General features: G+C 39.5%; 1 protein-coding gene across 1 annotated transcript in view; it reads left to right on the plus strand.

The window, feature by feature from the left end:
- LOC103778321 (golgin subfamily A member 4-like) overlaps nucleotides 1–26,422 on the plus strand; it is a gene marked incomplete at both ends in the record, with an annotated part of 38,241 nt that overhangs the window by 4,256 nt on the left and 7,563 nt on the right. The window contains 17 exons of the mRNA XM_008945903.1: nucleotides 1,159–1,302; nucleotides 2,905–3,069; nucleotides 4,065–6,551; nucleotides 6,634–6,726; nucleotides 6,935–7,111; nucleotides 8,026–8,281; nucleotides 10,462–10,520; nucleotides 10,688–10,862; nucleotides 12,626–12,762; nucleotides 13,133–13,244; nucleotides 16,654–16,686; nucleotides 18,062–18,326; nucleotides 18,601–18,694; nucleotides 19,702–19,918; nucleotides 21,307–21,545; nucleotides 23,336–23,811; nucleotides 25,080–25,656. Of these exons, the coding sequence (XP_008944151.1) occupies nucleotides 1,159–1,302; nucleotides 2,905–3,069; nucleotides 4,065–6,551; nucleotides 6,634–6,726; nucleotides 6,935–7,111; nucleotides 8,026–8,281; nucleotides 10,462–10,520; nucleotides 10,688–10,862; nucleotides 12,626–12,762; nucleotides 13,133–13,244; nucleotides 16,654–16,686; nucleotides 18,062–18,326; nucleotides 18,601–18,694; nucleotides 19,702–19,918; nucleotides 21,307–21,545; nucleotides 23,336–23,811; nucleotides 25,080–25,656 (5,706 nt within the window). The remainder of the gene's footprint in view (nucleotides 1–1,158; nucleotides 1,303–2,904; nucleotides 3,070–4,064; nucleotides 6,552–6,633; nucleotides 6,727–6,934; nucleotides 7,112–8,025; nucleotides 8,282–10,461; nucleotides 10,521–10,687; nucleotides 10,863–12,625; nucleotides 12,763–13,132; nucleotides 13,245–16,653; nucleotides 16,687–18,061; nucleotides 18,327–18,600; nucleotides 18,695–19,701; nucleotides 19,919–21,306; nucleotides 21,546–23,335; nucleotides 23,812–25,079; nucleotides 25,657–26,422) is intronic.

Below are 26,422 nucleotides of genomic sequence, written 5' to 3' on the forward strand. Positions count from 1 at the left end.
CTGACTGGAAAAACACTACGAAGATGGTTCTGATGATGACCCAGTATCTTGTATGGTTCTCGGACTACCGACCACCTCGGTTCATTTAGTCCCTACAGTGGTAAATGGTGACTCTTGCATGACTTGCAAGTGGTAAATGTGGTCATTGAACCCATGGGTACCTTGCAACTTGGACTTCCCTCTTCTGCGATGATAGTTCTCGATTGGCCCTTTATTGTCATAGACCTGAAAGACTGCTTTTTTACCATTCCCTTTCAGGAAACACCTCCCCAAAGTAGTGTTCAAACTGTTGAAAAGGAAGCACTGACTGACATATCAATGTTTCTGTGGATATGCCTTAAAACTACTTTATGGGTGCATCCAGGCTTCCATGGGATGGTAGACACTGCTACCACCACCTCCTGATGATTTCTTCTCCCCCCAACCCTCCACACCCCCCTGGTATTATTCATGCTTTTTGAATACTTGTGAATTTTTGGTTTTGGAATTTGGTTTCGTTGTATAGGCAAATGGTTAAGCAGAATAAGTTAAACTTTAGTAAACTAACATATACCTTCCCCTCTCCCAAAATACTAAGAAAAAGATATTTTCAATTCACTCTCTTTAGCATTTCTGTGTAAAGGCAAATTATCAGTTGCTTCTGAAGACTGGTGACTTCCCCCTTTGCATGTTGTTTTTCTCCTTCTAGGACTGGGGAAACAAGGACTTTTCTTGTTGCTGAGAAATAAATTAAGAAGATTAATGTCATTAACATAAAATAGGACTAATTAATCTCATTGGCTTTCTCTTACATGGCTGAAAAGTAGGAAACAATTTAGGTGGTACTAAGTATTCATTATATCCTGTAGAAAACTTGATTGCTTTCACATCAGTAAGAGCTATAACTTTTTAAATTAAAAATATTTATTTATTACTGCATTACTGGTATTTTATAATTTGTTTTAAAAACCACTTTTGATTAGCTTTGTTGTCTCTTTGAGATCAATCACCTCTGCAGTGATGCCTGAACACAAACATTCCTGGTCCTTTACCACAAATTCGTTCAATCTTAAGTGTAACAATAGACTCTTAACAGCTTTGTTTTAAGGAATCTTGCTGAGTTCCTAATATGTTAAGAATGCTTTAATTTTAAAAGTGAGCTTCTTGTGATCCATGTAGGAAACTGCTGTTCAAGAGGAGAACGAAGTCATCAGGAAGTTAACAAGCTGCCTTCAACAAGCAGAGGAGGATCAGGATGACCTACAGGAAGAGGCTTCATGTGTAGCTGGTCAGAGCCATGAGTTACAGCTTCCATTACACCAGGTATTACTCTCCTTCAATTTTTGTTTCCTTACAGAGCGAATAAGAAAAAGTTTGGAATATGAACATAAAACCATACTGAGCTTTTCACATAGTTCTTCATGGTTCACTCTGCAGTGCAGCACTAAAATGAGTTCTGGGCAAGGTGGCATTATCTCCAGCTGCTAGGGAGAAGACCCAGAAACGTCGTTGTTTCCCGTTTACTTGCTTGTGTAATGTTTGTGAGGTCATTACACCTCTTTGTCCATCAGTTGAGCAAAATTCCCTAACAGGGGCTAAATTATTGTTGGTGATATGGAATCTATGCAGAGTTTTTGTAATGATACAGGCTTACATGGGATCAGTTGTGCTTGCCATTGACAAAGAAAGTCCTGAGTGTGTGTGTGTGGGCAACTAACAGCTCGGCTGTTATACAGGTACTTGCTACACTGAGGTAATGTGACTTGCCTCAATGGAGGAAATTTAAAATACTCTGAAGATGCAGCCCCGGTGACACACAGGAACCTGCTTTACTGCAACAAGTTGATGATGGATCTAATCCCTGGATACTGAAATATACTACAGCCTTTCACCTATATAAAACAATGTTTTTTAAATACTTCACTCTTTTTTTGGTGATGCTCAGTATTCTAGTGGCTATTCCCTCTGAATATCTGTATATTTGTTGTCTCAGGACCCTTGTATATGGCAAGGAGTAATATTTGTGTATACTTGCCATTTCAGCTATGCAAGATAAGAATTTTGCTGGGAGGGATTACATGTCTTAAATGTCTGGATAAGAAGGGGTTTTAAAAACAAACAAACAAAAATCCAAACCCAAAAACCTGGAATTTACTGAAGTCCAGGGATTGTCTTGAAGGAGTTGCTCATGCCCTGGAAAATAAATCTTCTACTAAATTAAATTTTGGAAAAGAATGAAACTTACTGCTTTCCATGTACAGTTCTGATTGTTATTGATAAAATATGTGGTAATAGTGAAAATTACAGGTGATTGTTGGCATTTGTTCCACAAGCTCTTGAAAGACAAGAATAAAGCCTCTAAATAGTACTTCAGGATTATTATAAATAAGGCTAGTAATAGGGTGCAAGTTGTTTGCTGGAATCACGTCAACTCTGGTAACTGATGCAAGTATTAATGCTGTCATAAATGTTACCATCTTAGTTTAAGCAAAGTCTTTAGGAAAATTAAAAAAAAAAATACATTTTATTTTACCCCCACAGGAGTAAATGTTTTCTTATTGTGTGGGGGGAGGAGGCGAGATTAAAAACACCTTTAGTATTGAGCAGTAAATCCTTTGCAGAGAAGATTTGTTTTTTTCATTGTTTTCTTAGCAGTATGTCCCGTCTGTTGGAAGCCCTGCTTTGTTTTGAAACCTTCGAAGGGATGAAATATCTAACATTTATATCTTTATAGTAAGTAGTAGTGTCTAAACTCTGGTAAGTAGTGTTTGGCTTTTTAGGGAGATCTGTGCTCACTGAGAATTAAAAACATAAGGTAAATCTGTAGTAAATGAATACAGTACATTTTATGTACACAGTGAGAGTTGTGTATGAATTATTCCGATATAAACTTTCTTCTGACTGTGAGTACCTTTATGTGTTTAGGTTAATGAGATTCTGAGGAGGAAAAGCCCTGGAAAAAATGAAGTCCTAGAAGCCCAGCAGCAGATGTCCTTGTTTCAAAACCATCTCAGAAAGCAAAATGCACATTTGGTGATGCTGCGTCAGAAAGCATGTGATTGGGAAGAACAGCTTGAGTCTTCTCAAAAGGTAAAAACTGTTTAAGGAGCCTTTATAGTGATGAGTTCTAGGTAGTTAGGTTTTTGTAGTGATTGTGCAAGCCAAGGTAGTATTTTCTGGAGGAAGAATTTGTAGCGAATGCTTAATTTGTGCATGAGGTAACATTGATGCTTCAGAAGTGAAACTACACTTCAGAATGGAATTAAAAATTATTCTCCTGAAGCTAATGATATTCAGCTAAGGCAAAATAGCTGCTCACAATTTAATATTTTTTTTTAATGAAATATGGATTCAGTTCTGACTCTTCGAAATTTTATTGCTCATTGAAATTACTCCTGTTGTAGAAGGATTGGTTTTAAATCTGCTACTAAACTGTTGTGTAACAAGTTTCCATTGGAAGCAGGTCCATCTGGTGTTTGAATTGAGGTGTATGAGAACATAAGTGACAGAGGCTTGTAGTGGGATGAACGTTGCTGGATGTACTGTATAAGCATGTAACAGTACAGTTGTGTCTGAACTTGAAACACCTAGATGAGAGCAGAAGTTAACTGGATCTCTAACCATGCTGGTTTCAGATACAAAACAAAATGAAAAGCTTGTGAGGGAATATCTTGATGTAATCATTCCAGAAACTATGAATAAAGAAATGCAGTTAAAGTTAAAAACACATAATAGATACTTCTTTCCTCCCTTTCTTTTATACTTTTTTTTTTTTCTCCCTTTCTTTTTATTTCAAATACCTGAACTTTGAGACAGCCACTATTTTCTTTCTCTCTGGAGTCAGTGACACACTATTTGTTACTGCCTGGACAATTTGATATTTCTTACCACATTTGAAGAGTCTGTCAGTAGCACTTTACACTATCAAAGATATGCTTAAAAATCCTGTAGCCTAGGCCAGTGATACGCTCTGCATTTAGCAGTAAATATTATTTGTGAAGTTACATTAAGAGCCTGAGACTTAGGGAAATTAAAATATGTCATGTTTCAATGGCATATTTAATATTTAATATTTTATTTTGAAGAATACTGATGATAAAGAAAACCTGCTTGCCCAAATGGAAGAGGATACGAAAGATACAGTGCAACAGCTACACAAAAGCATAGGAGGAAACGAACAACATATTAAAAGTCTTCAAAATGTATTGACATCAGAAAGACTTAGCTTGCATATTCTACAACGTACCCTTGCTCTACGGGACTCAGAAATAACAGAATTAAAAAATGAAATAGCTCTGTGCAAAATGAAAGAACAGCAACGTATTGAAGAACTGAAAATTGGTTATGAAAAGGATATTTGCAGACAGTTGGAAAACTTGAGGGCTAAGCTGGAGAAGTGCCACAGAAGAGAGATTGCAGAAGCCGAGCAGGTATATGAAGAACAAATTACTTTAAAATATAAGAGTGAATTTGAACAGTTAAAAAAAGAACTCTGTGCTCTGAATTCTGAAGAACACATTCAGAATTTGAATGGTATAATAATTGACTTAAATAATGTTCTTCATGAGTCTGAAATTAATAAAGACAATTTGAGAAGGAAACTTGAAAACCAACAGGAAGACTTCCAGAGAGAAAAATCTGAAATTGAGACTAAATACAAGGACTTAATTGATAGCCTTAAGTCTCAACTTTCAGATGCAGAAGAGCAGGTCAAGGAAGCCCAGCGATACAAAGAAGAAAATCAGCTCTTGAGTGAAGAGATTCAGAAACTGAATATTTTCATCCAAGAATTAAATGAAAAGCAACTTAATGAGGCTGAAAAAAGTATACTTGTGAGGCAAAAGCCTGATGAAGGGATTGTCTCCAATAAAAAGCTAATGAAATTATGTGAAAAACAGATTTTACCGGAGGTGTCACAGTTGCAGAGTGCAGAGTTTGAGGAGATGTGGTGTATTCCGCATCAGTTGAAAGGTAAAGATGAGCTAGTTCACAAAGAACTAGAGTTCCAGCATGACTTGGGAGTAGACTCCTCAAGTGATCAATTAGAGGAAACTAAGAATTCAAATATTACAGAGAATAATCACAGGGAGAAAAGTAGTGAAGGAGATAAGCTGTATGAAGAACACTTGTCAGAACTAGAGCTTCTTAGTGGTGCTGAAGGCATATTGGCTAAATATCTCATCTCCACAGAGATACCAGAAGAGTCATATGTGTCCAGCACTTCTGAAGGTTATGTCATTGAAGGAGGCAGATGCAGTAGCTTAAATAGTAGTGTGCTGCTAGAACCCAGCAGAGATTTTATACCATCTCCATTAAACTTTGGCCTTGATAAGGAAACTTGTCCTAGCAGTTTGGCTCCAGAGACTTTTGAAGAGGCTGAGGTGGGAGCAGAGGGCTTTATTTCATTTTTAGGAGATAATTCCCTGCAGCAAAACAAAATAAGTGACCACAGTGATGTAAAGGATGATGAAACAGCTTGTTTAATAGAGAGATGTGTGAAGCTAGCTGACCAGCTCCGTGAGAAGGAGTTGGCCTTGAAGAAAGCTTACAAGGAGACTCAAGAAGCTGTTGACAAATGGGAAAAAGTGATGGCTGAGCTCTCTTGTGTGCGTGAGAAACTGCATGAGGAACGTGAAGCACGAATCTCTTGTGAAAAAGAACTTCTTCAAAAAACACAGGAGGAGAAAGAGCTTGAGAACGAAATAATGTTTCTAGTAAGGCAGCAGGGTAAGGGTGGAGGCCAAGCTGACTGTGCTGTAGAGCCTTTAACACAAGTGTCAAAATCCCTGGTGACCTGGCAAGAAATGGTAAAAGACCTGGTAAAAGAGAGAGAAATGTTGATGGTGCAGCTGCAAACTCGGGAGCAATTAGTGAAGGACGCTCAAGAGCAGAAAACAGGTTCTGATTCTGCAGCAAGTGAAGTACAGTCTGGTTTTAGATGTCAGTTAGCTGCTCTGCAAAGTCAAAGGGATCAAATACAAAGCCAGCTTGATGCTCAGAAGGCTGAAAACCAGAGGATAGCAGAACTGCTTGGTCAGAAAACTGTATCTGAAGAGGCACTGGTAAAAGAACAGGAGTTGCTCAAAGCTGAAATCAGTAACAAAGAACAAGATTTAGCACTCTTATTGATGGAGAAAACAGCCTTAGAAGAAAGACTATCCAATGTGGAGGAGGATCTTGTAAAGGCAGAAAAAGCAGAAGCAGATAGTGCTTGCATCATTGAGGATCTTGAAAAAAACATACATGAACTTCACACTGAAGTGAAAAATCTCAAAGAAATGCAGGAGTGTGAGAGACTGGGTTATGAAGACAGGTTAAACTTCAGCAACTTAGAAATTCATAAACTTAATGCTGAAATAAAGGCAAGAAACGTTGAATACAGTCAGAAAAAAAGCCAGTTAACTGAAGAAATCACCTGTCTGAAGAAAGCTTATTTGGAGCTTGAGACTCGCTTCCAGTCTGCACAGGAGGCACAATCCGAGCTGGTGAAATATTACAAGGAGGAGATGGATAAAATGGAGGCTCAGCGCCTTGCTGAATTAGCTCAAGTGAGTCTGAAACACAAGAAAGAGGTAAGAAACCCTGGTAACAGGAGTCTTGGGATTTCAGAACGCTTGAGGTAATCATTGTAAACGTTTGTATGCCTGTTTTCAGATAGAAGAATTAGATGCTGAAATAAAAGATAAAGTGGAAAAACAGCAGAAGTTGGAAGAAGAAAAAAAGGAACAGATTGCTTTAATAAAAAAGGTAAATACTGTAGTTTGGTTTATTTCAGGAAAATTTTCTTGTTTGTCATTTAAGTGGTATAAAAGTTTTAGAGATGCAAAAAGTCTAATTGTTTTTTCTGGAGTGTCTTTAATTTGGAGTCAGGAGGAGGGGAGAATTCTGGCTCAATTTATTAGGGGCTAACTAACCATATTTTGAAGAAAGGTCTTTATCTGAACATTCTCTGCAGATACATGAACGAGAGCATGACAGAGAAATCTCTGAACTGGTTACTAAACATGAAGAGGAAATGGAGAAGCTCCGTGCTGAACTAAATAAAGAACAGGAGCGCTTGTTGGATGAACTCCGGCAGCAAATGGCAGCCACACACAAAGCAGAGTCTGAGCAAGCCCAGCTCCAATCACAAGTAAAATAAGTACACAGTAGTTACTGTAGTGGTTACCTGGCTGTTGCAAAGAGAAGGCTCCTTGATTTTTGTGCATGCCATGTGTGCTTTTTTTATGTAGTGCTCCAGCTGAAGAATTAGGAGTGTTCTCTTGGTGGGTGGTAGTAGGTATTTTCTACACTGGTTCTCCAGGATCCTTACTGCAGTTAGATTTTAATGTTAATTCTGATGAAAAATGGATGCTTAAATTGAGTTAAACCCTTTATTTATCCTACTACTATAATTAAGAATGCTTTCATGCTAAACTTGGTATGTAAACCTGACTTCTTCCTGGAAATATTTACTGAGTTTTCAAATGCTTCCACTAAATGCAAAATGGAAATGGCAATAATTTGTCTAGGGATATGTCTAATTACAAGATGTTGGTGTACTGTTTAGTTATTTAAGAACTGAAAAGTTTAATTGGTCTATTACAGCTGCCATTTCTAACTGTTGAATATTCCTCACTTTTTCTTTTAAATGAAGTGTGGTGAATTTTCTTTCCGCTCTTCCATTCCCACTTCAGAATCTTGCAAATTCTAGCCAATAGCAAACATGAGGAATTGTTTTAATGGACAGTGAAGGGTTGGGGTGAGCCTTTGTTCTGCTTTGATGGCATTGTGGGGAAGTGGACAGATACAAGCTATTTGGTGGGAGATGAAGTTGAGGCAGGTAATAAGCCTTTTACTTTGCACTGAATATGTTATTCAAATCTCTGTAACAAGTCAGCTTATTTTCAGGGTTCTGTCCCTGCTGTGAATGCCCTCCAAGTACAGAAAGGCAAAACTTAGATGTGATCAACAGTTGAAAGCGGTTGAAATGGAAACTGGTCATGCCAAAATTGAACATGTTTCACTAAAGGGGAAGAAACAACTCTTTTTTCTTCTCCATTACAGGCACTGCACAGCCTTGAATTGGAAGCCTTACGCCTAAGCTTAAATAACATGCACATCTCTCAGCGTGAGCTCATGCAGTCTAACTTGAGAAAAGAGAAGGAAACTGCCCTTGTGGAACTACGGGAGATGCTCAATGATAAACGTGCTCAGGAGGTAGCGATTCTGCAGAGCCGCCATCAGATGGAGTGGGAGAAGGTTAAAGAACAGTCTCTGAGGGAAAAAGAAGACCTGAAGTCAAAGTATCAGCAAGAACTAGGTATTAAAATTTGGGGATAGTGAAATTGAAGACCCCATCAGTATTTTTCTTCCTCCACAGGTTTCTGTCTTGGTGGCAGGGTGGGCTTTTGAGTGACAGCTGTTGTTGCCTGAAACAGGGACAGTGGCTAGACTGGCATGTGCAAGAGTGCATGATTTAGATATGAAATTAAGTTGTCCAAACCTAACTTGAATTTTTCTTCACCTGTTATGGGTGTTTTGCTGCTACCTCTGTAAAATAGCACTATACTGTGGCAGAGCTTGAAGAATTTCTGGAGAAACATGAGACCTGTAACAATTCACTGAAATAGTTTAGGAACAATTTTTATTTGTCCTTTCCTAAGAGGATAGAATGTTTTAGGGCTGTGTCTTTTTGATTTAAGAGTAGAAAACTGTTTGTTACCATCAGTAACATAGTGAATTGGTGATATGATGGGATTTGGGAGCAGAGGGAGGTCTAGATGCAGTTCCTAAGATCAATGCTGTTTATGTGCCTTTTGGCAATGTAACTGGATGTGAATGTAAGCACTGAAGAGTGCTTGAATGTAGAGGTTGAGAAGGAGGATCTGGATGATGCAGGGGACCTGGTGGGGAGTTGTGGGTACTATTACCTGGGTCACTAGAGGACAGACATTTCTCTTCAGGGGAGGTGATGATTCCCTCACACAAGTGCTGGGACACTGTCTTGTGACTTAGTTAATATTTTTTCCTCTACTGGACCATTAGTTGGGTAGATGGCACTATCTTAATGGGAAATGAGTACTTGGAAAGTGAAAGACTTGACTTAAGGTTGCAAGCTAAGGCAATGGTACTTTGAAGCTGTGAGGGGTGGGGGACTGATAGGCCTTTACAGGGTTTGATAGGCCTTTACAGGCCTTTACATCAAGAAAGATGCTGAACAAGAAGTTGGAATGAATCTGGGAAGGAGCTGGGAAGGAAGAAACAATTGTTGTCTGTGATAACTGGGCAGATAATGGCATCATAGGTTAGAGGGAAAAGGTGCTAGCAAGGGCCTTCAGCTGTTGCTGTGAGGCATGCTGGGGACACTGCAGTGCACTAGAAGTCTTATGGAGATGATCCAGGGACTCCTGAGGTAATAGGACCCAATAGGGAAACACCATAGTCCCCCCCCACAACATTCTTCTCTCTAAATTGGATTGGATGGGTGATTCTGCCCCTCTGCCCCGCTGTGGGGAGACCCCCCTGCAGGGCTGGGGCAGCTCTGGAGTCCTCAGCACAGCAGAGACAGGGACCTGCTGGAGCGGGGCCAGAGGAGCCCCAGCAATGACCCGAGGGGGAACCCCTCTGCTGGGAGCCCAGCAGGAGAGAGCTGGGCTTGGGCAGCCTGGAGAAGGGAAGGCTTCAGGGACACCTTCTTGCAGCCTTTCAGTACTTATAAGAGCCTGTCAGAAAGATGGGGACAGACTTTTTAGCATGGCCTGTGGTGACAGAATAAGGAGTGAAGGTTTTAAACTGAAAGGGGGGAGATTTAGATTAGATCTAAGGAAGATGTTTTTAAACTGAGTGTTGTGAGACCCTGGCCCAGGTTGCCCAGAGAGGTGATTGGTGCCTTATTCCTGGAACCATTCCAGGTCAGCTTGGACAGGGCTCTGAGTAGCCTGCTCAAGCTGAAGCTGTCCCTGCTCTGTGCAGGGGTTTTGGACTACATGGCCTTTATAGGTCCCTCCCAAACCAAACCATTTTTTGACTCTATGATCTATCTTGCAGTCTGCTTCCTAGATGTTCTTAGAAATTTGAGAGTTTCCTACTTGCTGCTGTCTGCTGCTGTTTTGTTGTGTCTCTGGCTCTTCTGCTGTATCTCTGAAGACAGAGATGATTTTAACGCTGAACAGTGATGTGCAGTGAAATGCTAAAATTTAAAATGACATTGATAGGCACATGAATTTGTATTAATGATGTGGTGGGTTTTTTGTTTGGAGGTTTAGTTGGTTGTGTTTATTTTTGTAACTGCTAGATGCTTGTTTTCTAAAATGAAAGTGAATTTCTGGAGTATAGCATAACAGCAGGTTTAGACAGAACCCAGTGCATTACACTACTGCATGCCTACCTACTTAAGCCCTGAGTCTGCTTCTGAAAATGCTATTCTCTCATCCATGTTTCCACTTATCACTTAATCATAGCATTTTATGTCATTTTATTAATAAGTATTTTATTTCACAGTTGATCAGAGAAAGAAAATAGAATTGGAAATGGAAGAGGCACGTATCCAGGCACTAGAGGTACAAATTCTGTTCTTCATACATGGAAAAAGTAAACTTTGAGCCAGTAGAAGTCGCATGTATGCTACACATCTATTGTAGAGGACAAACAAATGGGGGAGGAAAAAATAAAACCACTATTTCACTAAGTGTGTTTGCTTTAATAATGCATGTCTTGCTCTCTTTAGAGTCTCAAAAAAGACTGGGAATTGGAATCTGACATGCGTCTAAAAAATATGTGTGAAGAACTGTCTGAGAAACATGAGACTGAAATGACGGAACTGCAGAAAACTCTGGAAAAGGAGTTGGAAAAAGTCAAAGCAGAGCTGGGGCTGCTTTCTCATGAGAATGAACAGTCTAAAAGTAAGTGCTGTAATCTGGGAAGCAGTTGTCTTTATTGAACAATGACAAAGCTAAGTGATTTTAGAATCTGTATAGAAAGCTAATAGCGGATTTATCCATATCCTCTTACTGAAAAACTGCATTGATGGCACGAGACTGTGCAGCAAACAGGTTGTAAATGAAAAACTGCTTAAAGCCTAGTTAGCTGTGTTGTGTTTTGACTTCCACAGAACATGAGGTGGACTGTGTTTTCCTTCAGGTGTATTAAAGGGAGGTGCTGTTTTGCTTCCAGCTGAAAACTGGCTTGGATAGTTACTGAACCACTCAAAATTCTGAATAATATCAATAGAAGCTTTCTTCTAACAAAGAAATACACTTTATTCACAATCTAAACTTGTAACAAAACAGTCAGTTTAAAAAATACTGTTCTGGAAGTGACTTTTTTTAGACTGATGTAATTGGAGTTTCATTAACTTGAAAAATGAAATCTGAAGGAGTACCTAGCCAGGCACATCAGTGTCTTTTGCTGAGATACAAATAGGAGATAGAACTATGAAAAGTTTACGTGTTAGTCTTAGAAGTTTGGCACATTTTGTCAAGATAGTGGTTGACTGGCACAATAGCATCAGATTTGCAGTCAATGATAACATGAGAAGGAGCCATGAGTTGTGGTGTGCCATGAAGAGAAATAATCAGGTTGCCTAATGTCTGAATCTCTCTGCAGTTGAGAGACATGGGGGATAATAATCTTTCCAAATAAATGGAAATGTGGTGTTACGGGTACTGGATGATGCTGGCTGGTGGACAGCAAGACAGGTTTGAGAAGTGAAGAGTAGCCTTTTTGACCAGTGAAGGGCCAGATGCTTTCACGGTGTTTGGCTTGCCTGTGGCTGCTGTGAGGATGTGTTTGTAGCAATAGCTTGTTCTTTCCAGAATGCACTGACTTCACTGGGTTTCCCTGAACCAGTATCATTAAAACCTGTTCTGAGATGATAACGTGCATCTCTTGCAGCTCACTGGGGCGGTCACTTGATTGCAGATTCTTTCTGGGCAGGTCAAGGTCTCTTGACCAAACAAGGCAGTAGCAAGTTCAGAGAGTGCTCAGCACTGAGGTGGAGCATACTTGGCATGAGCTTTCCTAGTCCTTCCTGTTCTTTCCATCTCTTATGTTGCCTGCTGCTGAGTGTGGTCATAGGAAAAACTCTGTGTTTCTTGGCCATGAAGAAGTGCTTGATTCCCTGCTCCAAGTGAGTGTGCTTCTAGTTCTTGTTCACGTATGCAGGGCGCAGATGCTCATCCTTCTGGCATCATTGTCTGTTGCCTAACGGGTTGGGATGCAGAGAATGAGGAAGCACTGTGTAGATATGTTTGACTTTCAAATACTTTACTATTCAAGTAGTACCTAGCATCCTGGTCTAGAGACCCCTATTTCTATTTTAGTTCCTGTCGAGGTTTAGATCCAGCCAGGAGCTGAGCACCCCATGCCCACTTGAACAGGAATTAGAAAAGGGAGAAAACTGCAAAATCACATGGGTTGAGATAAGGAGAATTTAATACACCAATACAAAAGGAGCAATAAATAACAGTTATAATAATAACAGTAATTAAACAAACCTGTCCTGGCCCTTATGTAGCAGGCATGACATTTAGTTGTCTATGCTGGCTGTGGCACCCTCCCAACTGCTGGTGGAAGTTAACCCTATCCTAGCTGAACCAGGACAGTTGCAGAAAAGTTGTGCAGGTAACCAGGATGATGGTGTAACTGAACTCATTTTTAATTCTAGTAAAATGTGTGGAACTGGAGAAGCAACACCAGTTAGCCATTACAAAATTACAAGAAGAACTGGAGACTGAATATAATCGACACCTTGAAGATATGAAGATGAAAAGCCAAGAAAAAGAACAGAATCTTCAGAAGCAGGTAAATAAGATTTCTTTACTCAACTAGGTGATTCTACATAACAAAATCTTGATCATGTCATTTTAGTTATTTTTTTTTTTTGTGTTTAGGAATTGTATTGAAAAATTAAAATGCATCTCATGAAGCAGGCAAATACTCTGGGATTTTTTTTATTGTGGTTCAAAATCTTGAATGCAGTTGCCTTTGTGCCATTTGGTGCCTTTTGAAGTGCTACTCAGTATCTCTGATACCCTGGCATGGGGGCTGAGAATCTGGTTATTGCTGTTTCCACTTACGTCTGACAGAACTGTCTGATCATAAAATAGGAAGTTAGAACAAAACTAGTCTTAAAAAACAAAAAAACACCCCAACTTTTAAATGTTGTCCATAGCTGGAGGAACTTCAGGTCACGCATGAAGAGCTCAAGACTCGTTCACAAGAAGAAATCAGGGAGCTTTGGTCCCAGCTTGACAGTACCCGAGCAAATCGACAGGAGCTAAGTGGTATGTTCAAAACTGACTCATTTTATTTTTTGCCTCTTTTTCATATAGGTATATACATTATTGATAAAAAATACTTTTATTTTGTACCAGAAACACACAGGGAGGTCACAAAAGTGTCAGTGACAGGAAAAAAAGACACAAAAACCAACCAAACCAAATAAAAAACCAGAATTATGTTGAAACTGATTAGGTTGTATCTTGAAGTAGAAAAGCATTTGTTTTTTTTATTTCCCCTTTCGGTTTTGAGGTGAGTTAAATAAAATGCTTTTTCATTGACACTCAACATGGAGATTCATCAACTTCTGAAAGACTTCAAATTCTTAATTATAGAAAAGCCCTGGATTTAAAGATACCTTGTATTTTAAAAATTAAAACATTCAGGTGATAATTCAGAAATCAGAATGACTCACAGAATCACAGCATGGTAGGTGTTGGAAGGGACTTCTGTAGATCGTTTAATCCAATGGCTAAAGCATGTTGGTCAGGACTGCATCCAGGTGGGTTTCGAATCTCTCCAGACAAAGACTCCACAACCTCTCTGAGCAGCCTGGTCCAGGGCTCTGACACCCTCATGGGTAAGAATTTTTTTCCTCATGTTCAGATGGAGCTTTCTGTCATCTAGTTTGTGACTGTGGCCATTTGTCCTATCACTGGGCACCACTGGCAAGAGTCTGGCCCTATCCTCTTGATCCCTGCCCGTTAGCTATTGATCAGATCAGAAGGGAGAGTTGTTCGTCCTGCAGAGTTTTGTACCTCCAGGGTCAGGGATTCCTGAGGGCTGGCCTTAGCAGTAAAGACTGAAGCAATGAAGGCATTCAGTAACTCAGCCTCTGCTGTGCCCTCTGTCACCAGGGCACTTATCTCTTTCAGCAGTGTGCCTGTGTTTTCCCTAGTCTTCCTTTTACTACTGATGTACCTGAAGCCCTTCTTGTTGTCTTTGACATCCCTTGCCAGATTTAATTCCAAGTAGGCCTTACCCTTCCTTGTTGTATCCCTGCATACTCTGGCAATTATATTCCTCCCATGTGGCTCTTTCCACATTCTATAAACTTCCATTTGAGTTTTTTCCGGGAGCTTCTTGCTCATCCATGGAGTTCTCCTGCCTCCTTTGCTTGATATCTTACTGATCTTGAGCTTGGGTGAAGTGGTGCTTGAATATTAACCAGCTTGCTTGGGCTTGGGCTCTCTCACTTGGGTTTCCTTCTAGAGCCCTAACCCATGGCATTTCTCCAAGCAGTTTTCTGAAGAGGCCAAAGTTAGCTCTCTTGAAGTCCAGGGTTTTAATCCTACATGTTGCCCTACTGCTTCCATGCAGGATCCTCCATTCCACTATTTTGTGGTCACTGCAGGTAAAGCTGCCCCCAACCTGCAAAACCCTAAGGAGACGTCCTTTGTTAGTACAAGGTCTAGCAGCACACCACTCCTTATTGGCTTCTCTGTCATGTGTGTCAGAAAGGTATCACCTCTGCAGGAGCCTGCTGGACTGTGTATGCCTTGCTGTGCTGTCTTTACAGCAAATATCAGGGTGGTTGAAGCCCTTTGTGAGAACCAGGGCCCGTGATTGTCAGGCTACTTTCAGCTGTCTGTAGAAGGCCTCACTGACTTCATCTTCCTGTCGTTTTACAGGCTGCCTGTAGTAAAACACCCACAGCAGTGTTGCCCGTGTTGGCCTACACCTTATTTCTTACACATAAGCTTTAAACACATTTTTCATTTCCCCCTAGGCAAAGCTTGATGAGTTCCAGTTGCTCTCACACATGAAGAGCAACTCCACCACCTTGCCTTGCTGGCCTGTATTTCCTCAAAAGTATGTGTCTGTCCATGACAGCATTCCGGTCATGTGGACCATCCCATCCTGTCTCCATCACTGCAATGAGAGAGTGGCCCTGTGACTGCACCCGGATCTCTAAGTCTTCCTGTTTACTCCCCATGCTGTGTAGATTGGTGTATGGGCATTCCAGATACTTAATCATAGAATTGTTCTGGTTCAAAGAGACCTTCAAGTCCAACTGCTAACCCAGTATGCCCACCCCTAAACCATCTCTCTAAATGCCAATCTGTTTGTCTTTTAAATCCTTCCAGGGATGGGTACACCACCACTGCCCTGGGCAGCCTGTTTCAGGGCTTTACAACCCTTCCTGTGAAGGAAGTGTTCCTTGTGTCCAACCTAAGCCTCACCTGGTACAACTCGAGGCCATTTCCTCTTATCCTATCATTTCCTACATGGGAGAAGAGACTGACCCCTGCCTTACTACAATGTCCTGTTAGGGAGTTATAGAGAGTGAGATCTCCCCTTGGGTGTATCCCATCTGGCCCCATGGATTTGTGTATCAAGCAAGATGGTTTGTCTGAAGGCTTGCAAGAGGATGCAGCATAGCCATACCCACCCTTGAGGGTGGTGGTTGGCCTTCTGGCTCTCCTCTTAGGATGCAGCTAAGGAACATTTGTCACTGGTCTGATTGGCCTGCCCTATTCCCTAGTTGGATGCAATAGTGTCAGCAGTGCCATATTGGACCTTGCCCCCCAAGTCCTTCAGTTTAAAGCCCACCTCACCAAGCTGGCCTTGGTTGATAATGTTTTACTATAAGGCTAAAAATAACCTCTTTTTCCCATAATGATGCTTCTGTTTAAAAAAAAAGTCTCCTAAACCTATCTAAAAGGAAAAAATAGAACAGTGCTAGGGTAGGTCTTTTGGTTTGGTGGGGTTTTCTGTTCTTTTAATTAGTCATATGTTTATCTGCATTAAACTTAACAAAAAAGTTTTAAAGCTTGGGAGAAAATGGCTACCCAAAATCTGACGTGGTACACTTTACATTTCTGTTTCAAGATTTCAGTGTTTTAAACCAGCTTTACAGTGTAGCAATTGGAGATGACAGGCTTTTGGTTGAAATGAAGTGGAACATATCTCAGATATGTGTGCAAACAGATGTATAGTGTAAGGAAGAAACAACTTTGGAAAAATGAAAATGCTTGAGACCATGATGTTAACCTTGACTGTTTGTCCACCTTGTATTGAGAATGTAACATATATTTGGTGGTGGCCTTTAATTCTGCAGGGATAGCTAAAAGGAGATATAATAGGCTTCAAATGCAATGCCAGATTTCCTGTATAATACAAATGTAAATAGCTTTTCAAGTATAATAGGGTTTTGTGAGTATGGCTGGTTGTCAGTTGGGGTTTTTTTGGTCATTAAATAAATAAATAATCTATTGAGACTCTACATTGTTCTCTTCAGATTTCTGTTTTGGTATTACAGAATTTTAGCAGATAAGAATTTCAGCAAATACTGTAAATGGCTATTTCCTCTCTGTAGCCCTAACCTTTATTAACCTTTCAAATGTCTTTCCATATTTCTAATCACTCACATTCACATTCTTTGGACCCTTTGTTTTTTTCATCTTGTTTGAGATGGTGAGACCAGAATGCAAGCCCATGGTCCAGGTGAGGACATCTGTGTTGTGTGACATTTTAAATGGGTGTTTTGTTTTACTCTGCATTTCTTCACTTGGGTGATCATTTGACAATGCATTTGGATTGATTTGAAGACACTCATGGTTGTGGATTCAAAAGATAGCAGCTGGCTGATGCGATTTCTGCCCTAATATAAGAAATACATGCCCAATGAAAACTATTTAACACTTTTCTGGGTTAATTTTGCACTGCCAGACTTTGCCAGTTGGGCAAAATTTATCCTGTGCCAGATTGGACTTTGCTTTCCTACCCCATTGATGGTGTTACTAGTCCCTGCTTGTCACATGATTCCTCTGTCCCTGTGCCTGGCAGCTGCTTCCTTTGGAAGCAAGTTTGAGCGTACTTGTCTTACTCTTCCTGTTTGCATGTTCATTGTGAGAATGTTCCATGCCAAGCATGCGTTTTCTGGTGCTACACACTGTGACAATCAGCTGTGTTGCTGCTTCTCTTCTTTTATAACATAAGCAGCTGCTTTTCTCAAAGTTCTTTCTTCTTGAAATGCAGTTCCATCTTCAGCTGATTCTGTAGGAATTCAGCTACATTAAGTTATCTGGGAAATTGATCCATGTGGGAAACTTTTTTTTTTAAACTGCCTTTCGTAGTCTTTGTCCTTTTTTTTTTTAACTCTTTTAACTTCCTGATATGTTATTGCTTCTTTAATAAAGAAGATGTGGAATAAAGCTCTCTAAAATTTCATTAATACACTGTGATGTTTGTCCTTGTCCTCACTCCTTGAACAGAGGGTAACTTGCTGAACTACCCTTGATTGCTCTTTTCTACTGATTTCCCCCCTCCCCCCGCCGCCATGGGATGTTTTATTTTAGTTCAATGAATTTAGCTTCTGCTTGAGCTAATGAGGGATAGCCAAGCCATCACTAAAGTAATCCAGAATTGATTTTATTTTCTTTCTTATGATTTTTTTTTCCCTGCAGTTTGTGCTAAAAGTTAGTTTGATTTGTTGGATAGTTTTCACTGGTGCAAATTGTGTTCTTCACTAAATTATTGCTTCTGGTTGCTATAACAATCAGATGTGAAGATTAATATATATTGCACGACTCTGCATGTTACTAACCCAGACCTGAAGCTCAAGGAAATGAGGAGCACTAGCAGTCTGCTGGTAGTTTGGATTCTTGTTATGAGGATGGCTTCTTTGAACATAGTCTAAATGGAAAATATGGCTTTACTGTCTTTTGAGGAAACAGTGTCTTTCAAAAGTTAATTTCTCTTGTAGCTTGTGGGATAATATTTTACTGCTATCTTAACTAAAATATGACTGGTCTTAACAGAATTACTTGGCCTAAAGATATGTGTCTGAGTACTTGTGTTGGCTTTGCTTCTGTTCCAGAGCTGAAAGAGCAGCTCCTGGCTCGTGCATCACGGGTGGAGGAAATAGAGCATTTGAAACAAGAATTTGAACAGCAGCGTCAGCAGAGAAAAATTGAGCATGAAACTGAATTGGAACAACTGAGACTTTATTTTGAAAATAAGTTAATTGTGGCTGAAGAAAACTACAGAGAAGAATTGACTTTGCTGCACCAGAGACTACAAGATCTGAAGGACTACTCACTGTCAGAGTTGGATGTGAGTCAAGATCAAGCAGGGGACATCAGGTGATCTATTCTTTTTCATTTCATGTTATGACAGTATGCTTCCATTTTTTATTTTATTTTTTTTTTAATAAAAGATGTTAGCCTCTAAATATATTGGGATTGAGCATTAGGTGGTCTGTAGTTAGAAACCCAGCGATGGAAGTCATGAGTGCACAGTCCTGAGCTGCTGCTGATGTTGCTCTGTGCCTGCTTTCAGTACTACATCATAAGTCTTGCAAGTTCATTTAACTTGTGATATGTGTTACAGTCTTAAACTTTAAAATGCTTTCCTCAGTTTGGAAAATCCTGCCGCAGTTTTTGAAGAGGCTGCTGAGAAGGGGAGAAGGAATACACTTGGTCAGCTAAATCAACAGCTGGAACAGCATCAGGTAGGATTTTTCATATATTAATGTTCTTCTGTTTGTTACATGACCTCTTTGAAATTTGATGTCTGAGCTCTTAGCAAAGAGTGAGTAAATTTGAGACATTTATTAAGCCTTGGTTTTGATAAGTATATTGCAAATTATCAACTTTAAATAGTTCTTGGACTAGCAGTACAGACAAAATACTGTTCTGTAACCTTGTGTCCTCAGTTTAGGTTATCCCATGCCTAGTAAAGAACTTATCAAAGCTCTTCCACACAAGTGGAGAATTCATGGTCTTTCTCTTCTCTATAGTTTCTGTAATAATTGTCTGTTCTCTTCAAGTGGATATGCTAATTTGGTTCCTCTTCAATTTATGCACCCATTTTCATGTACCTTTTTCGTAATTAAGGTTCTTCACTTCTTTGCTCAGCTTACTTGAAGGTAACTAAGAGTCTCAAAAAAGAATTTTCCTTTTATTTGGCTTTAGATTTTTATTTATTAAATTATAAAAACTAATACCTTTTTTTGTGAGGGAATGGCAAGCAGACAAGACATACCCAGCACAGTGTGAGCTCAATTCTATTAGTAAATCACACCAGAACCCATGTGAGTTATGAGAAATGTATACATCATGCCTTTTTACTTCCTGCTATGTTACCTAGCTAAGTATGAAACTGTAGTCATAGATCATTACTTCTAAGTTCTGTGGTGTGGGTGGACAAGGTCTCTTCATTGTTGGTAGTAGTTTCTCCAGCCAGATGCATGTGGGACTTCTTCCTCTATTATACTTTCAAACAGCTCCTGAAACTCAGATCTGCTTTGTGGCATAGTTGCAAAAACGAATCTGTCTGGAGGGGCTTTGCAACTCTAGTAGCAGACAGTGGCAGAAACAGCAAGACCAGTAGGTTTTTGGAAGTGAGATGTATGTGTCAAACAGGTGCTTTGTAGTGCCATTTCTGTGGTGCTCTCATGGAAAGATTCTCAACATGGTTTCTACAAAGCTGAAGATGACTAACTTATTTCTTACTTAGGAAGAACTTGCCTGTTTGCAGGTAGAACTTAAAGAACAGCACAGACATGAATTAGATTCCTTAAGATCTTCCCTTACACTTCAATATAAGAAGGACCTAATGAAAATGACGATGGATTTGTCAGAAAAATATATAACAGAAATTGAGGAAATTAAAAGAAAACATTGTTTAGAACTTGAGCAGCTACGTGCCCAACTTTCAGAAGAACATATAAAAGGTAAGATGATCTGACAGGGAAGCAAAATGGTAAGATTCATTTGTGGCTTATATTTTTCTTTGACTAGGCCTATCTGAAGAAGTTTGTTATTAGTTTACCCTAAACTATAGGGAACACTTTAAAATATGTTAATTCCTGGCATCAAGTACTTTGTTTTTTGACTTTTATTGGTATGTTGAGTTGAACTTCCAGAGATGTGGGTGGCCTAAGGATGTTCTGGTAGCAAATTCTACTACAGCTGTGAAGTAGTTGCAAAAAGGAGTTGATCAGGTTTTCATTCTTGATGCCTAGAAGGGCACTGTCAATTCCTGAATTAATATTTATTTGAAAATGTCTTAGTGTTGTCTGTCAGCTATGTTATACCTCTCTTGTATTTGCATGAAATAGGCTAGTTCCCAGTCTGTTCCATAGAGCAGACCCTCTTCTGTTCTATGTTCCATACCTCTTTCACCTCTTGTGTTCCTTTTGTGAGTTTGAAAGTGCTCTGCTCATTTAACATTTATATTTCTTTTTCCTCTCCATAAACGTATTTATGATAGCAGAATTTGTAATAGGTGTTTTTTGCTGGAGGTTAAAGTTCCTTTTAAGGCTAAATTTAATAAGACTTCCTATGCAGTCATGGGTTTGTATAATTTCTTAACATTTCCTGCTTGTCTTGGAGTTTTAATGTATAGAAATATAATGCCTTGTACTGGTTCAGTATGAAATGCATATATTGTTGAGGTGCAGGTAGAAGATCATTGCAGCTCTTGTATCTGCAGCTTCTTCCTGGGAACACAGTATGGTACGCAAACATTTGAAATTGTAATCCATAATTTACAGTTAGCTGTATAACAACACATGGCTGTAACTATATTCAGTTTTATGTTGGTTAGAAGAATCAGTAAAACTTTTTTCATTTGCAGATATATTTCTTATCTTCAATTATTTATTTCTGTTTAATACCAGGCAGTATATCAAAACTGCTTAAATTAAAATGTTTAGTTTTGTTCTATCTGCATCTCGGGGAGATGCCTTTATGTAAATAGTGTGTGCAATAGAGGACATAAAATTCCAATAAATCTGCCATTATACTTCACAAAAAGTCAGCTCCTGTGGCTATTGCTCATAGGAGTGAGGTCCTGCCACAGCTTTTCATGATCTCTCCCCATTATTCAGTGTGTTTGTTGATACTGGTATGTTTCAAAGGTGATGATAAAGCAGAACGAGTACAAAATCATCCTGATAAGGAATTCTTGTTAGTCTGTAGTTAGTATGACTACCGAATCTGCACAGCTGACAATGTTCAGCTTTATTTCTGTGCATCAATAGGGCTTGTTGAAATAAATTCCAGAATGCCATTTTATTGTGTGGGGTTTTTTCTTTTCTGTTTTAATTTGTATTTTCAGAAATCACCAAACTGCACCTACAGAGTGCTCAAGATGCAGCGCGTCAAGTTGAAATGGAGGTGGCTGAGCGAGCGTCTGTGCTGGAGGAAGAGCACAAAGCTAAGCTCTCCCTCCTCCAGTCTGAGAAACGGCATATTGCAGAGCTTTCAGAAGAAATAGAGCACTTAAAGGATGAGATTACTAAACAAAAAGACTCCTCTGTGCAGAATGAAAAGCATTTGAAAGAGGAAATGCAAAAGGTAATTCATATTAGAGTACTGCCTTGTATAAAGTTGAGCAAGCTTAGATATGTTGGGAAGGCCAGAGGAGATAGAAGCAGCACTTACCTTTAAACATCTCTGTTCAGTGTAGGCAGCTTCAGCTTTAAATGGACTTGCATGTATACACACAAATATCAGAATAAGTTCAGAGCTCTTTAGTGTTAAATACTTAGTTTCTTTGCATGTGAACTTTTCTCTAAGAGCACAGATGGTGTGGGAGGGCAGGTGGTTCAAGGATTGATGTAGCCCACCTGTTACACTGCTGTGGGTCAAGCGTACGTATGCCACACCAATATAGGCACACACAAAAGGCCTTTGTCCTGACCACCTCCCTGCAGGGCACACTTGTGTACGGGGACGTGTCATGTGGTAATGGAGGCTTCAGCAGAAAGCACTGTGGCAGAGTGAAAAAGCCCCTCTGCTGAACAGGATGCCTCTAAGAAATTCTGAATTTTAGTAGGACTGTCTTTTGAAGCAAATAACCAGCAATAATTTTTCAGACAGTTTTTTGTGGGAAGAAGAGAGAATCGGACAAAGATTTCTGCTTTGGTGTAGCTGTTACACCTTCACTATCCAAGTCCTAAGAGTTGAGAGAATCTTACCTAGCACCTTTCCTCTTACCTCTTAAATTAGCTGTCCCATCTAAGGATAAACTCATATTGGAAGTTAATTTATTACCTAATTTGTTCCAATGTGTGAATGTTTGAGAATTAGATGGATGAAGCTCTTCTTAAGTCTCCCTTTCCTCCCTTTTTAGAGAGTGTGTGTATTCTTTTCCAGACTTAAAAACGTATGGGGGAGGACAGAGAAAACATGTAGAGTGCAGATAACATGGAGACTCAGCTGAAGCTTCCAGTAGTGAAGCTTTTAGTACCACACCTTACTCCTGCCCCCTGCAATTTGTGGCACTGTTGGCTTAGTAGAAGATAAGCGTACACAGAGTACAGCGTTTGAAATGAGCCTGTCCCACATGCTGATCCTTTGCAAATACATCCTTTGTTTGCCTTCTGGTCTCTCGCTCTCAGAAACGCAATGAACCTCCTCTGAATTTCCTCAGTTGTGTGCCTTCCACAGAAGTTTTCATGGATTGTGTGTTAATCAAAATCTGGGTGTTCTGCCTTTCTTTTCTGTCTCTTCACTTAGGTTATAACATAAAGAAAGCTTCAATATTTCTTCAAAACAAACCCTCCAAGGAAATACTGAAGAGTGTACTGATTGTCCTCTGTGACCTCTTGTTTGCTTACTCTCAGTGTATTTTAGAGTCTTTTTCTGCCTTTTATTAATGAGAAATCATTTTGTGCTTTGGCTTCTGTTCTTGTGCTATGAGCTTTTTATGTTGCTTTTATGCTACGTACAAGAATTGTCCTTGTCATGGACTTGGACACTGCATATAAAATACCACTGGGATGTATAAGCAGAGGGGAGGTTTGAAAGGGATTTTTGATAATGACCACTATACTTGAGGTGCCCATACCTTTATAAATTGAACTCCTGAAATGTGCAGCCCCGAGAGAAAACAACATTGCGTACTATATTAGTTACAGAATTTTGCCCTAATTGTTTTTCCTTCTTACTTCAGTTAATTTTTAATAATGCTTTGAATTCAAGTACCTGTAAATTGACAGTCCAGCCTTGGTTTTCTTCCGTGGGGTGCCTCCACTGCAAGAATTTAATCTCTCCAAAACCTTAAATGCCTGAGAATGTTCACTTCACACACTTTAGTTTAGTTTTGGTATTTTATGCATTTTTTTTAATAACTATGTTCACAGATAGAATACAAAATTGCTGAGGATCACAAGAATCAACTAAGGGAAGCCAGAGAAGAAGTTCAGAAAATAGAGGCTATGTACAAAGAAAAAGAGAAGAAATGGAAATGTGAAATTGAGGACCAGAGAATCCAAGCAGAAGAGACGTTATCGTCGCTGCGTATAGAATTGCAAAATAAAGCAGAATGTGAGAAGCAGAATTTACAAAAAGAGTTTGAACGTCGAGAGGCTGAAATGAATCAACTTCATGATCACCAAGCTGCCAAAATTCTAGAATTGGAGAAGCTGGTAAAAGAGCAGCAGAACAACTTACAGCAGCTAGAGGACAGCCTTGCAAGTGCACAGACTATGCAGAAATCTCAGGAGCAATATGATGCTGACCTGCAGGCAGCCAAAGCTCTCATGGAAAAAGAAATGGAAAAGGTCACAGTTTGTCTGAAGGAAGAATGTGCACTGAAACTTATGGAAGCACAAAGCAAGTAAGTCCTGAGTATTTGAGCACTTTCACTTACCAGTTCAGTCATTCTTACTGTTGCTTTTTCGTATTTTAAATTTGAGTGGCAGCCGTGTAGGTTTGTCACTTGATGACACCAGCTAATCTACACGTGTAAAGCATATTCTTCCAAGGAACAGTAATGCTCTCCGTTACAGTTCACTATGGAATTTTGCTTCATGTATATGCATTTAATCTAGTGTAGCAAATAAAATGAAATGTAGTCAGGTTCTGACTGTTCGGGTTAAAGAGTACAACACACAGCTGAAAATGATATACAGGCCTGAGAGGAGGGGAACTGTTACAAGACAGGTAAGTGGAAAAATTCTCTGAATTTTTTCAAGTGTTTTCAAGTGAATGAATTTGAATAAGTTTTCCTTGGTGAAGGAAGCTTGTGTTAACAACTGAACACAGAGGTTAATGGACTGCATATGGTATCCTTCAATTCTTGTTAGACATGAAAGTTGTAGTTGCTTGATTTTCCCTCCCCTTCCTATCTACGTTGTTTTAAGTGTATTAAAGGAAATACTTGAACTACTACATGCTTGTATTTACATGCATTGCTTCAAATTTATCCCTTCTTTCCTCCCTAAACATACACTTACAGAACAACATTGAGGAAATTATTACAGTGAAAAAACACTGAAGGCAGGAACCTAGCCTTTAAATAACCACTTTTTAATTATTGCTGTCTGTGTCCAAAAATACTATACTTTATTATTATGGTAAATTGCAACACTACAGATACTAAATCTTATTCATCAGGCTTTAGGAGAGCTGGGTTTGGATGAGCCCCCCAGGTATTCCACATGTACTTCCACAGTAGTTTTATGTCTCAGTCTTAACCAAGTGTTTTTAGAGATGTTTCTTATGATGATTCACTTGCTTGCAGACAACACATTTGAAATGCAGACTGTGTATGTACTATGTCCTAGGTGCTCTCATATGGCAATATTTTCTCAGAGAGGCAGTGAACTCTGTTTGTGTATTGCTCTGTATTAGTAATTTCATGCAGTGCCAGTCTTACCTAGTAACAACCAGGTACTACCCGGTGACATTGCATAAACCTTTCTGTGGCTATGAAATCATCATTGTGGTTTGCTTTCAGTTAGTTCTGTATTTGGAAAAAAAAGTAAAATTTGTGGAGGCTAAGGCCTACTTATTTTTCTTTCATTTTTATTTATTATTTCAATTACTTAAAAACAACAGTACCTTTTTGACGATATTCTCTTAACTTTCCTGGAAATAACACAGGTTTATAGAAGAACACAAAGCTGTGACTAAGAAATTCACAACTGAGCAAGAGATTCTTCTTCAAGAGCTGAAAAATAAACATGACGATGAGCTGGAACTCCAAAGTCAGCAGTTACAGGAGAAGCATAAGCAGCAAATTTTGTCTCTTACAACCGAGTTTCAGACAAAGCACCAAGCTGAAATTGAGACACTTAAATCTACACTAGAAAGTAAACAGCAGATTCAGCTTGAAACTTGTGTTGCTGAACTACAGGCGAAGCATCAGGCGCAAATCAATGAGTTGGAGGCCAAACACTTATCAAATCTGGATTCCCTGGAGTCATCCTACATATCTGAAATTCAGAATATAAGAGATGAACACAGTCAGGTTCTTGAGAAGCTGCGGCTGCAGCATGTAGAACAGCTCCATGAAAAGGATAAAATAGATCAAGCACGCTTGATTCATGAGATAGAGATGTTGAAAATAAAGCATGCTGAAGAACTTCAGCTTGCCCAAAATAATTTGAAAATCAAGCTAGCTACTGTTCATGTGGAAAACCTTAAAGCCATGGCTGTTGAAACAGAAGAAGCTCATAAGGTGCGTCAGAAGCAAAACTTGGCATAGAAGGTGACATTTCACAGTACATTGTGTAGGATCACCTTTTCTCTTGTTCTTGGGGTGTATTTCTACAACATTCTTTGTGCCAGAGCTAACATTTGTGTGTGGCCATATTCTGAGCTGAAATAGGAGACCAAAGCTGAACGTTAAGTCCATCTGTCACTCCCTTCCCCTGCCCTTGCCCCCAGATGGTCAGACTGTTTTCTATCTCCCTGTGTGGAAAAGGTACAAGTAAGATAAATATTTTTAGCATAACTCAGAGTGGAGTGTTTCCATTCTGTGGCTCAGAGCTTCTCTGCCTCATAGAGCTACCATGTAATTCTTCGAAAGTAATTAGAACAAGGTGCCATTCTATACATTAAGCTACATCTCTAGGAATCTAAAGATCTTCCCTAGTGGCACAGTCTTGAGGGGGAAGAATACAAGAAAGCTGTCTCTAGAGATCCTAGGTGGGATTTTGGGAGTAAGTTGTGGGTGAGTGGTTCTTGTCTTAGGGCCTTTAATAGAAGTCTAATAGCTTTACTCTTGATAGGGCAGAAGTTTGAGCTCTTTTAAAGTTGAGATGAGTAAAAAATGATCCCAAGATTTTTCCAAGTCAGAGAGATGATAAGGCTTAGCTCACTGCTAAAACTTCAGAGCCCTCCAGAGAGATGTACTGTTTTGCAGACTTGTCTGTTGCCATGCCTACTTCCCAAGCTGATGATTATATGTTGTTTCTGTTCCCACAAAGGCTAAGAGGATGGTC

Source organism: Merops nubicus, unplaced genomic scaffold, assembly GCF_000691845.1.
Source record: "Merops nubicus isolate BGI_N331 unplaced genomic scaffold, ASM69184v1 scaffold4548, whole genome shotgun sequence".
NCBI lineage: Eukaryota > Metazoa > Chordata > Aves > Coraciiformes > Meropidae > Merops > Merops nubicus.